This window comes from Chiloscyllium plagiosum, unplaced genomic scaffold (genome assembly GCF_037043375.1).
Source record: "Chiloscyllium plagiosum isolate Xiang-an unplaced genomic scaffold, Cpla_swu_hap1 HiC_scaffold_4, whole genome shotgun sequence".
Classification (NCBI taxonomy): domain Eukaryota; kingdom Metazoa; phylum Chordata; class Chondrichthyes; order Orectolobiformes; family Hemiscylliidae; genus Chiloscyllium; species Chiloscyllium plagiosum.
In genome coordinates, this window is record NW_028270142.1 from 93,517,127 (window position 1) to 93,530,456 (window position 13,330).

A 13,330-nucleotide genomic window follows, 5' to 3' on the forward strand; every position below is an offset into this window, starting at 1 on the left:
TCTTCTAATATGTTAGCCCTGCATTATTGTCTCCTTTTTTGCACAATGAACTTTTATTTCACAAAATTTCATAGAATCCCTACAGTGTGGAAACAGGCCATTTGGCCCAACAAGTCCACTCCAGCTCTCCGAAGAGTATCTCACCCAGACCCATTCCCCTACCCTATTGCTCTACATTTCCCTTGGCTAATGCACCTAGCCTACTCATCCCTGAACACTATGGGCAATTTAGCATGGCCAATTCACCTAAACTGCACATCTGTGGACAGTGGGAGGAAACTGGAGCACCCAGAGGAAATCCATGCAGATAGTGGGAGAACTTGCAAACTCCACACAGATAGTTTTCCGAGGCTGGAATTGAACACAAGTCTGTGAGGCAACCACTGAGCCCCTGTGCCACCCCAGCGTCACACGTTATCAAACATCTCCATTATATAATGCAGAAAAGGCCCATTGGCTCTGCACCAATCTGTCTACACTCATTCTCACTTTCTAGCGCTTTGCCTATAACCTTGGATGTTATGACATTTTAAGTACTCATCCATGTACTTTTTTAAAAGTTGAGGTTTCCCATTTCTACCACCCCATAAAAAGTGTACCCTATGGAAAAACATCTTTCCTCAAATCCCCTCTGAACCTCCTGCCCTTCACCTTAGATTTGTACTTGCCTTTTTAATTGGTCCTTGAGCTAAGGGGAACGGCTATTTCCTGTGCATTCTATCCATGCCTCTCTTAATCTTATGCACCTCAGTTCAGCCTCAGCCTTTTCTTCTCTGAAGAAAGCAACCTGACACTATACAGCCTCTCTTCATAGCTAAAATATTTCAATCTTGGCAGCAGCCTGGTTAATTTCCTCTTTGCCCCCTCTAGTGAAACTATGTGCTTCCTATATTGTGGCAACCAGAACTGTGGACTGTTCAACTGTGTCCTATCCAAAGTCCTGCAAAGTCGAAATCAAGTGTCCCGTATGCCACCTTAACTACCTTTATTAACCAGTGTCTTTTTGGTTTCAGGGATCTGTGGATAAGCAACCCCCTCCCCTTCCACATTCTCATCTAATCATGGAAGTCTGTAGCCCTTCATTGGACATTGGCTTCTGATCTCTCAAATAGCCTTCTGCCACCACTCTGTCTCCTGCCACTAAGTCAGTTTTGGATTCATCTTGCCAAGTTGTTCTGAATTCTGTATGTTTTTACCTTCTTTGTCAGTCTCCAAAGTGGGACCTTGTCAGAAAAACACAGTCTATCAAATGCACTGCCCTCATCTACACACACCTCAAAAAAAATCCATCAAATTTGTTAGGCAAGGAGTCCCTCTTCAAAGCCTTGCTGACTATCACTGATCAAACCGTGCAGATTTGGAATTTTCTCCAGTAGTTTCCCTCCCACTGTTGTGTGGCTCACTGGTCTATAATTCTCTGTTTATCCCTGTCACCCCTCTTTAAGTATAAAACTATATTAGCTATACTGCAGTCCTCTGGTATCTCCCCCGTGGCCAAAGAGGAATTAAAAATTTGGGTGAAAACCCCCAGTTTCTTCCTTTTGGGGTCCCCCCCCCATAGCAGATTGGAATCTAACTCATCTGGAATTGGGGATTCCACTTTTAAGCCTGTTAAAATGCTGCCTTACTCCCTATGTCAATATAATCAAGAACCTCTGTCCCAGTCTTCAAATTCTGTACCTACATCATCATCATCATTCTCCTCCTGAATGAAGATTGAAGTGAAGTTCACACTTTACCCCCTCCTTCCCCACACACAATGCTCCCTTTGTAATGAATTGTATTAGTTCCCTGGTTATACTCTTTCCCTTTAATGTATTTACAGGATGTCTTGGGATTCTCCCTGATTTTGTCACCAGTGTTTATTCATACCTCTTCGATCTCCTCATGGCTTTAAGTTTCTTCCTGCACTTTATCTACTCAAGCCTCTATTGATTTGCTTCCTTTGCAGCTACTAAAGGTCTCTCTCTCTTTCACACTCTCTCTCTCCTTCCTTTCCCTCTCCCTTCCTTTCCCTCGCTTTCTTTCTCTCCCCGCCCCCCGTGAAGTCCTGAATATTCCTAGACATCCGGGTTCTCTGAGCTTGTTGCTCCTATATGACACCCTAATTGAACATGTTGGGCATGTGCTTTCCCCATTTCCTTTTTGAACACTCCTACCCCCCTGCCTACTCTTTTGTTGTTCATTTACCTCGAAGTAGCTGTTCCCAGTCGTTTTTGGCCAGATCCTGCCTTTTCCCAATTGAAAACCCTGATTTTTACAGAGCATCATTTTCCTTTCCCATAATAAAATTGGTTGTACTGTGTGTGGTTGTTATCACTAAAATGCTGCCTTACTACCACCTCAAACACCTTGTGTTTGTTCCCCAAAATTAGGTCCAGCATTGCACAATTCCTAATATTCTAATCTCATACCTCAGCCAGTTATCTATCTCTGCAGCTCTTACCTGTTGATTGTTTGGGGATCTGTAATACTTTCCCAGCAATGTGACTGACCTCTTATTTTCAAACCCAAAACAAAGTTTCATTGGAGACCCTTCCAAGATATCATCTCTCCTTACTGCAGTAATTGACTCCTTAATTAATAATGCAAAACCACCACCTATCTTACACAGATGCTTAACTGTCTTGAAGATCCTATACCTTAATGTTGAGTTGCCAGTCCTGCCTCTCCCTCAACTACAACCATATGTGATGATAACCATATCACATTCCATGTGTTATTCCACATTCTTAACTCATCTGTTTTACTTATAAATACGATGAGGATTAGAAGCAATCAAGGCTTGCTTTACTGTTTTTGGTTCCTTTACTATATAATGTGTAGCCTCCCCACCCGCTGTTGGACTAGTTTAAACTTCTTTCCCAACAGCACTAGCAAACCAGCTGCAAAAGAAGTCCTAGTACAGTACATCTGTTTCATTTTTATTCCAAGCGTGTGTTATTCCTTCAAAATATTTATTGCGTTTGTTGCATTTTTGTTTCTTTTCAGGGTAGCAAGTAATAGAACTCCTCTTCCTTTCACTTAAGAACAAATGTAATGAATTTGCTCCTTGATTTTTGATCTACTTAATCATGTGTTAATTGAATTACAGTAGTTGCATGCTTAAAAAAAAATCAAAAAAATTTGTTGTAATCGACCAAGGGACAGTGAAAGAGTGGAGCTGATCAACTCCAGCACCTAGTCATAATGTGCATGAGACCTAGTTATTACCTTTGCATGGCATGTGAAAATGTGCTGTGTAATACAGTAGGCTATGTCATGCAATCGATCATTGCTTAAGAATTAAGTTGTAGATATAATTCAATGAAGTTTGCTAGAAATACTATTCTACATTTTTAAGTGAGCTGTGATTCTGAAATTTTGCTTAATTTCACTTTAATATATCATTTTTAGGTTGTGAAAATCACCCATTGCCCTACCTTGCTGACCAGAGATGGGGACAGAATTCGAAGCAATGGGAAGTTTGGAGGCCTTCAAAACAAAGCTCCACAAATTGATAAACTTCGAGGACTGGTGTTTGGAGCTCCTCTACCAAAAGCTTATCATACACTGAATTCTCAAATTGGTATGTTTCAGATTGCATTGAATATTATTCTCATAAATAAGTCAGGATTTTCACTTGAGTAATTCTGGGAAATGAATGGATAACTGTGAAAAGCAATATAATGCAGATGCTGGAAATCTAAAACAAAAACAACATGTTGGAGATGCTCAACAGGTCTAGACAGTGTCCAGAGAGGGAAACAAGGTTAACGTTTCTTGGAGATTGTATTTTACAAGCGGAAGATATTATGGTTGAGTGTGGTGCAGGAAAAGCACAGCAGGTTAAGCAGCATCCGCGGAGCAGGAGAGTCGATGTTTTGGGCAAAAGCCCTTCATCAGGAATGAGGCTTGTGAGCCAAGGGGCTGGAGAGATAAATGGGGGGGGGGAAGGTGCCAACTGCACTCTCAGCTACCACCTTCCCCACCAGCCCCACCCCCCCTCCCATTTTTCTCTCCACCCCCTTGACTCTCAAGCCTTGTTCCTGATGAAGGCTTTTGTCAATTCTCCTGTTCCTCGGATGCTGCCTGACCTGCTGTACTTTTCCAACACCACACTCTTGACTCTGATCTCCAGCATCTGCAGTACTCATTTTCTCCTGGAAGATATTGGGATTCACTTCAACTTTAAATGCAGAACCTGATTCAGTTACAATTGTGGTCCAAGTTTGAGAGAACCATTCTTAAAGTTTACTGATCCTAAGTAGTAAAAAGAGCCATTCTATGTAAAAGAAAAAGTTTTCAGTACTTCACAGAATTTATTATATTTAGAACAAGTGCAAAAGGATAATGCTCAAAAACAGTATTTTTCATTTGAACTAATTTGAGACACTAGTTTATGATCCTGGTTGACTGGGCACAGGTGTCTTATTCTGTTCTATTGGTTGAAGATAATCTTTCTTTGGTCATCTTTCTTGTGCTTCAAATCCCCAAGAAACGTAATTGATCCTTGGTAGCTGTGTGCCCTCTGACATCTCAGTTTTATCTCTGAACGTTCTCAACAAAGTCTTCAGATTTATTCAGTGCCTACCTGAAAAAACCTCCTCCACTTTGTTCCACAAACCAGGAGTGCCATGAGTTGAGTGCGGATGTTTGATCTCTTGGAAACTTTGATGACATTCTGAAGTTGTTCTGTTGACCTCTTTGGAATCCTGTGTGATGATGACTGCTCGAGGTAGAGCTGTTATTTTGGGTGGTTGGACTTTAGACCAACAAACATGTGTAGCCCAACAGAAGTGGTTTTGGGTGAATAATGCTTTGATGCTGGGCATATTGGTGGCTGTTCGACTGTCTTTCATCCCACTAAATTTAGAGGATCTTGCAAAGGTACTTTGCCTGCTATAGATTGTTCACCTCTCCATAGCATATTGGAATATAAGGGTCACTGACACCTAGAGCTGAAAATGTGTTGCTGGAAAAGCGCAGCAGGTCAGGCAGCACCCAAGGAGCAGGAGAATCGACGCTTCGGGCATGCTTTCTCACTGATAACCAATAAGCTATCCCCTCTGTCTTGGGTTTTGAGATCCTTTATCCTAAATTTCACTTCCTTAGTCTGCTGAAGGGTAGGTCAGTACATTTTAGATGAAGTTCTTCATCCCTGACTGCCTTTGTCAGGAGTACACTTGTCAAGATACAGGGAAATATCCATATTTCCTGGATCTCACTGTCACACTGGATGTGATGTTTGTTGTGGGAATCAATTGGAAGAGAACTTTAGTTTTCCTGGTGCTATTAAAAGGCAGCTTTTTTCACATGAAAGAGAACTCTATGATAGTGACAACAGTAACCTGGAGCACAATTTGGGTGAGTGCAGGCAAGTAACTTCTGCTTACTGAAGCGCTGACTAAAGTTGGGATGATTTTTGCTTTGGATTGAAGGCAGCTTGTGTTGAGTGATTTATCATCCTGTAGATTTTCTACTAGCATGTAGATAATTTGCTGGAGTGAGAAAAATGAAGAAGCGTATTGGTGCAATGACACAGCCTTGTTTGATTCTATTCTTCACAAGTTTAATGGTGGTTCTATTAATGTGTGACTAGCATGTCATCCTGGAGTAAAACAGAATGGTGACAAATTGAGGGCGAGTTTGAAGAAGATTTTTCTTAAGCCTTTTTGTTTGACTGTTACAGGCTTTTGTGAGGCTGAAAAGGCTATGTACAAGACTTTGAGCCTTTCCTGAGCTTTTGACTTTGCCAGCCAATGAAGACCATATCTGCTGTCTCTTGATGAAACAGATCTGCAACTCTGGAAGGATCACTTCACCTTCTGAGTTTGAGATTGAAGAGGATATTGCAATGTTTGTTTTCCCCAGGCAGACAGTAGGAAGACTGGTGTGTAGCTACTGCACATGGATTGCTCTCTTCTTGAATAAAATCACAACTAGCATCCCTGCGATCCCCTGGCATATATTTCCTCTCCTAGGTGAGAGCTATGAGGTTGTATAGCCATTGCTGGAGTACATTTCTACTGTGTTTCAGAATTAGGGCTAGGATTCATCTGTTCCAGAGGCAGTGTGATTTTCAGAGGTTTAATGTTTTTACCACCCTCATTACAAACTGGGACAACACTGAATCTGAGCTTGGTGGCATATGAAGGAATGGAATTGGAAGACATCCAAGCTGAGGATAGTTTCAGTTGAGGATTATTTCAAAGTATTTTCTGTAGTGAGCCCTGATGTCTCCCTTTGTTTGAACTGTCTTCCATGTTTGGATCTTGGCAGAATAGGTCCCTCAGCTGCTTGAACTATAGCTCATTTTGACTATATTGAAGAAGCAATGCACAATTGTTCATTTCTAAATGTTGTTGATCTCTCAAGCACTTTCTACCCACCATATCTTCTTTGTTGTGTTTTTATGCTAGGTTTATGCTTTACTCTTGAGACTTGAAACTTCTAGTTTGTGAAAGCTTTATGCTTGTGGTCAGTTGTATCCTGCATCTCTGTCATTTTTGCCAAACTGTCACAATGCTCCCTGGTAGAGAAACCAAAGACCTTTTCTTCAGCTACTTATGAGTTGACAAAGTACAAATGGTGCACTAGCTCTTGGTGGCTGGAGGGTGAGAGGTTGGCATTGAAGTTATGACTGAGAAGGGTCACCTTGGTGATGTCTTCATTTTCCTTGTGACATTGCTTCTACTTTCTCTGTTGTTTGGGGACCTGGCTGATGGCAATGGTAGAATGAATAAGGCAGTGATTGTTTCAGCGGTTATTGATAAATGTGGGTGATGTATACATCTCTGCAGTTCATTTTTTGAGCAATTATGCTGTTTAGTGCCTGTGTTTGCGTAACAGCTGGTGTCATGAGGTGTTGTCTTTGGCTGGCAGAATAGGAAGTTGGCCGTGACAGGGTTATACTCTAGACATTTCAACAGGAAAAGGACTCTGTAGGAGTTTAAGCTTCCTACTTCTATTGTATCTATCATGCCATTCCAGAGATTTGCATCTTGCATTAGAACCCCTCCTTGGCTGCATCTGTTGCCTCAAGTTCAGGTTTAGTTGATAATACTGGCTTCCTGATTTCATTTAGGATAAGTTGGCTCGCTTTAGTGAGGACTAGGATGCAGTGAAGATATTAATTAGCCAGGGCATTTTGCTGCTGATGTTTGTGGTTACAACATTCCTGGACAAGTAACATTCATTCATCTATCAGTTTTGAGCTGATTCCCAAAATCCAAATAGCCAGCGTTGATTGAACGTTTGGAGATAAAGATGTTAGAGGCAGCTCATAGTTGATAAATAGAGTTTTCAAACAAATGACTTTTTATTATGTAATGTAGTGCACATATAGATTTTACAAAGACATTTGATGTTGTGTCATTGGAGAATTGTTACAGATGCTCAAGGAGGAAATCTGTTAAAATCAATATTTTCTCAGATATTTTAATGATCTCATCACCACTCTGGATTGTGATATTAATAATAGCAATCAAACCAATCACCTTTCTGGCCTGTAACGTTTCTCTTTTACTGTATAATCTCTTTACATTGGGTAAAGTAATAATTGGCCACGTTACACAAATTAACCATGCAGAATGTGATTTACTTAGTTCCTGTTGCAAAAATATATGTATCTAAAAGAATATGTTATGCACCAGCAGGGGTCAGTGGTGATCTTGTCTAATTTTCACCCATCCAAACCTAAGGGTGCTTAAGTCAAGTTCTCATGTTTGCAGTCTGGACGATATTTAGCAACAGTCTTATCAATCAGACCTGCCACCTGTTCACTACACAGGAGAAAGTGAGGGCCATTCCTGATGAAGGGCTTATGCCCGAAATATCAACTCTCCTCTGTGGATGCTGCCTTACCTGCGCTTTTCCAGCGTCACGCTTGTCGACTCCCACTATTCACCATATGAACCGTCCCAGTAGTATGATGGACATTTTCATAAACATAAAATACCTCTGTCTTTTGATCTGTTTCTACTGAGAGCATTTTGTTGATTTGAACAATATCTGATTAATTTTCATTTCCTTTTTAGTCCGATTCAACATTTCTCCAGACTTTGAACACAGGAATTTTGATTCTTTGAAATATTTAAAAACTAGTCAGGGCAATGAAATAATTAACTGCTGGCACTTTAACTTCAAAGTTTTACTTTGGATATCACATTAATATGGTGATTATTCTCTATTTGAAAATAAATCCTGCCAAATATTACAGGTGATTTTATCTTCTCCCTTAAAAGAGATGTGTTACAATGATAGAGAATCGTTCTAATCCATAGACAACCCCTCAAACCAGAATAAACATGTGTCCAGTTTTTACACTTTGGCCATGTGCCACTTTGCCTACTGAGAGACTGGTCTGTATTTACTGGTCTTCTGCTTTGTTAATTTTTATAAGTAAATACTTGGGTGCCTGGTGGTCCAGCCATGATCAGAAACTCAGCATGTGTCCAAATAAAAGTAAGGCAAAAATATATTTTGCTGAAAGATACTCTAAAACTTCAAACTTGGAAGCTTTTTTTCCACTGCAGTTTGATTGATTGATTTTGTTAATTTACCTAACAGAAATGTACTGGATCTTTTCTTTTTAAATGGTGCTTTGTATATTGCATATTTTTAGGAGCTTTATTTCTTTTGTAGATCTTATCCAGCAATATCGCTCTGCTCTGATCAAGCTTAATAACGTCAATCAGGAACTGGATCTGCAGCTGAAATATCTTGGTTCTCCAGAAATGACCCTGAAGCACAAAGAGCTTAATGAACAAGAGAACCAACTCAAGCAAATAGAGCAACAGCTAGGCAAGTTATCAGTGCCCTAAATACACGATAATGCAAACCTTCATGGAAAAATAACTGTGAACGCTCAATGCACACCGTGTCCAAATTGATCAGCATGCTCAGAGGAAGATGATCTGCCATGAGTTTCAAATTTCTGGAGATTGTTGGCTGATTTACATCACTCTGAAACTTTTTTTAAACAAACTACATCAACCCTTTGCTTTCCAGTAACTTTTCAGGAATGAGCTAGATGTGTGTGCATTAATTGTCTAGCAAAAGTGCTGTAGAAATATGGAGTTCATAGTAAAGCTTTTAAACAGGATGTACTTGATTATTGCAAAACCAATCAATTTGTGCGCCTGAGGAAAGGAACTCTAAGTTAATGGATATGATTCTTGCATGTGGTAAGATGTTTGCCACATTTCAGACTTTTAGATTTGACCTTTGAGTGTTTTTTTTTTCTGGCTCAGTTTAGTATTTCTATTAGTTTTTGTTGCTGTTTTTGACTATAATTTTCCCACTTCCATCCAACCTCTTGCATCAGTCCTCTTCCTTTCTGAATCCATAAATTTTATTTAAAGAGATAGATTATTGATCCCATTGTTCATCCAATTGTCATTTTTGCCAGCAGTACAGAACACCTTACACCTTCAGTGGATTACAACATAAAGTATATTTGAGCTGAAAGAAAATGTCTTGATTCACATGCAAGATGCCCCACAGCTTTATGGTTTTACCCAATATTATGTTGCTTGAAGATTGAGATTTTATTGAAATTTCATCATTGTTTAATTATTCCCTGGCTAAGTCTGCCAAACAATAAATTATAACCAGATTTGAAATGTTCTTGCAAACTAAAAATACTATTTCCATATATTTTAGATTATGTTTAAGTGCTAGCAAGGAATAATATGTTGGAAGTCCATTATACAGGTGATAGCTTCGTAGTGTTATCACTAGACTATTAATTCAAAGACCCAGGTAATCTTCTATGGACCTGGGTTTAAATCCTGCCATTGCAAATGATGGAAGTTGAATTAGTTGAAATCTGGAATTGAGAGTTTAATGATCATTAAACCATTGTTGATTGTCTTAAAAAATGACATCTAGTTCACTAATGTCCTTTAAGAAGGAAACTGCCATTCTTCCCTTGTCTCTCTGACTCCAGACCCACAAAAACGTCATTGACTCTTAACTGCCATCTGGGCAAATTGAGGTGGGCAATAAATGCCAGCCTAGCCAGCGATGCCCACATTCCATGAATGAATGTTTTTTAAAAAGAATGAAACTGACCCTCTGGTCGTTTTTGTTTTTTCAGTACAGTACAAAAGAACATGTAATTCTGTAACTAGTTTAGATTACCCAATACAAAGTTAGTATTATTCTTCAGGTTTTAAAAAAATCACAATTATACTAATTGCTATGTTTTACCTGTTTACAGGAATGACTCCAACAAGAGCAACTTCTGACAGCAGTCCCAAAGCATTTGCGTTAGATTTATCTGATGGACAGGCTCCAAGCAAAAAAATGAGAAGAGAGAGTGCGAAGAAAACATATAGGTATGTTATCAAAGCTATTTTCTGACAGAAATGCTAGCTATTTATTGCTTTTAGGGATGTGTAAATCTTTGGTAGTTTCATTTTCTAATGAAATAGCAATAGAGTAATGAAACTATTATCTTTTCTTTGTAACAGTACAGAAGAGTGGGTTTCAATACCTTTGAAAAAATCACAGCAGCCACCTTCAGGATCTGGAATGGACACAAATGGAAGTACTTTGTCACGGAAAAGAAAGGCTTAGAACAAATGGAAGTTCTTTGTCATTGGACAGAAGAGTTAGAACAAATGTAGATGTTTTGTGGGTATATTTTCCTCTGTGAAATTTGGTTGCTAAACTCTTGTTTTACAAAAAGAATTTTCTTAAGCTTCACATAGGGTAATATATCTCCATAGATGAGAATCTGAAGAACTAGAATTACTGTTAAGCAGAAATGTATATAGTCTCAGAGAAAAATTGAACTGTGTAAGAATGTGCTACAGAGATATCTATTCAACAGTCACAAATATATAAAAACTGTTGGTAGATAATATGTTCATTTGTAGTTATTTAAATTGAGAAGCTTAATTTTATACATTCAACTTTGTACTTTTTATTTTTAAAAGCTTTTTGAAAGGTTTACTGAACTTGTTGGTCACGGAGCAAGAAATAAAAAAAACTATAATGAAATGTTATTTTCCTTAAAATTATTCTTAACCAAATGGCACCGGTATTTTATGAAGCACTAATTTCCTGAAATAAGTGTCATTACTTTGCTAATCATTTGGCTGAATAGTTCATTTCCTCAAGGTTAATGCAATGTGTCCATCCTTTTTGTTTAATTTTCATCTATATATTTGGCATTTCGAATTGTAATTAGAGGAGAGGCTGTAAGGGTTGAAAATGAAGTTATTAAGGTAAATGAAAAGAAAAAGTGAAAGGGGGCTATGTGGGAGGGAAATATCTAAATCAGGCAGTTGATAAGCAGACAGTGGATACCCTGAAAACTTGGAGACTGACTTTGACCTCAACAGCTTGGAAGAGGAAGTGGATTGTCCACAACAGAACCTGTTTCACAACTTGCCCTTGAGTTAACACAGATGGGGAGGCAATGGACTAGTGGTGTTATCACTGAACTGTTAACCCAGAAGCCCAGGTAATGTTCTGGGGACATGGGTTCAAATCTCACCACAGCAGGTGGTGGAATTTGAATTCAATGAATATCTGGAATTGAGAGTCTAACCATTGCCGATTTTTGGAAAAACCCATCTGATTCACTAACGTCGTTAAGGGAAGGAATCTGCCATCCCTACCTGGTGTGGCCTTCATGTGACTCCAGACCCACAGCAATATTCTTGATTCTTAACTGCCCTCTGGACAATTGGGTATGGGCAATAAATTCTGGCCTAGCCAGTGATGCCCTCACCCCATGAATGAACAACCAAAGGATGGCAATGGCAACTTATGTGAGAGCAAGAAGAAAGCATGCAACATCCCATCAACCTTGGATTGACCAACTGACTGCCGAAATATTTTTGTCCTCATTTTTGTAACTGTGTACTGATTGTTGTCCTGGATTAATTGTTAATTTTGTCCAAATCATGTTCCATTGGTCGTCTTCTTGATTTTATCAGCTTAGAGGTCATGCTTATCTGTTGTAACATATTTCAAGAGCTGCCCTTGCATGGATTGTCGGCATAAATGTATTTTAAGATTGAAAGCTACAAGATGTACCCCCTCTGGAATCAAGATCATATTATGGTTCAAGAATCAGGCCTTACTAATGGGGAAACACTTGTCTCTGCTAAATTATTGAGGAGAAAGTGAGGTCTGCAGATGCTGGAGATCAAAGTTGAAACTTTATTGCTGGAACAGCACAGCAGGTCAGGCAGCATCCAGGGAACAGGAGATTCGACGTTTCGGGCACAGGCCCTTCTTCAGGAATGAGCAGAGAGTGTTCAGCAGGAGAAGATAAAAGGTAGGGAGGAGGGACTTGGAGGAGGGGAGTTGGAAATGTGATAGGTGGAAAGAGGTCAAGGTGAGGGTGATAGGTCGGAGTAGGGTGGAGGCGGAGAGGTCAAGAAGAAGACTGCAGGTCAGGAAGGCGGTGCCGGGCTGGAAGGATCGGGCTGAGACAAGGTGGGGGGAGGGGGAATGAAGAAACTGGTGAAGTCCAAGTTCATCCCCTGCGGTTGGAGGGTTCCCAGTCGGTAGATAAGACGCTCCTCCTCCGACCGTCGGGTTGTTGTGGTTTGGCGGTGGATGATGGAGCCTCATCCACCGCCAAACCACAACAACCCGACGGTCGGAGGAGGAGCGTCTTATCTTCCGACTGGGAACCCTCCAACCGCAGGGGATGAACTTGGACTTCACCAGTTTCTTCATCCCCCCTCCCCCCACCTTGTCTCAGCCCGATCCTTCCAGCCCGGCACCGCCTTCCTGACCTGCAGTCTTCTTCTTGACCTCTCCGCCTCCACCCTACTCCGACCTATCACCCTCACCTTGACCTCTTTCCACCTATCACATTTCCAACTCCCCTCCTCCAAGTCCCTCCTCCCTACCTTTTATCTTCTCCTGCTGAACACTCTCTGCTCATTCCTGAAGAAGGGCCTGTGCCCGAAACGTCGAATCTCCTGTTCCCTGGATGCTGCCTGACCTGCTGTGCTGTTCCAGCAATAAAGTTTCAACTCTGCTAAATTATTTCCCATATTCATCATTTGTTTATAGTATGAGAGCATTATTGACAAAACATGCATATGTTATCATCTCTGACCACCCTTGAGGTGGTGGTAGGGAGCAACTTGTAGAGATAATTTTGTTCGCCCCTGTTGTCAGCATTTGTTATTATGTCTAGTTGGTTGAGCAACTGCCTGATACCTTGTAACTGAATGTGTAACACAAATATTCAGAACAATGGTTAGTTGTGAGATACTCAGTCTCAAAACAGTCTGCAATGCCTTAATACTTGTAAATTCTAAAATAATTTGTAATCTTGCATTCCAGTTTCTTGATATTAACCCACTTAGAGTCG

At 40.2% G+C, this 13,330-nt stretch overlaps 1 protein-coding gene across 2 annotated transcripts in view; it reads left to right on the forward strand.

The window, feature by feature from the left end:
- Positions 1-10,989, forward strand: part of smchd1 (structural maintenance of chromosomes flexible hinge domain containing 1) — a 129,531-nt gene extending 118,542 nt beyond the window's left edge. For both annotated transcript variants that reach the window (XM_043688217.2, XM_043688218.2), the window contains exons 45-48: positions 3,397-3,568; positions 8,626-8,784; positions 10,205-10,322; positions 10,458-10,989. In XM_043688217.2, coding sequence (XP_043544152.2) covers positions 3,397-3,568; positions 8,626-8,784; positions 10,205-10,322; positions 10,458-10,563 — 555 coding nt within the window. In that variant the 3' untranslated portion in view covers positions 10,564-10,989. The remainder of the gene's footprint in view (positions 1-3,396; positions 3,569-8,625; positions 8,785-10,204; positions 10,323-10,457) is intronic.
- Positions 10,990-13,330: the final 2,341 nt, after the last annotated feature.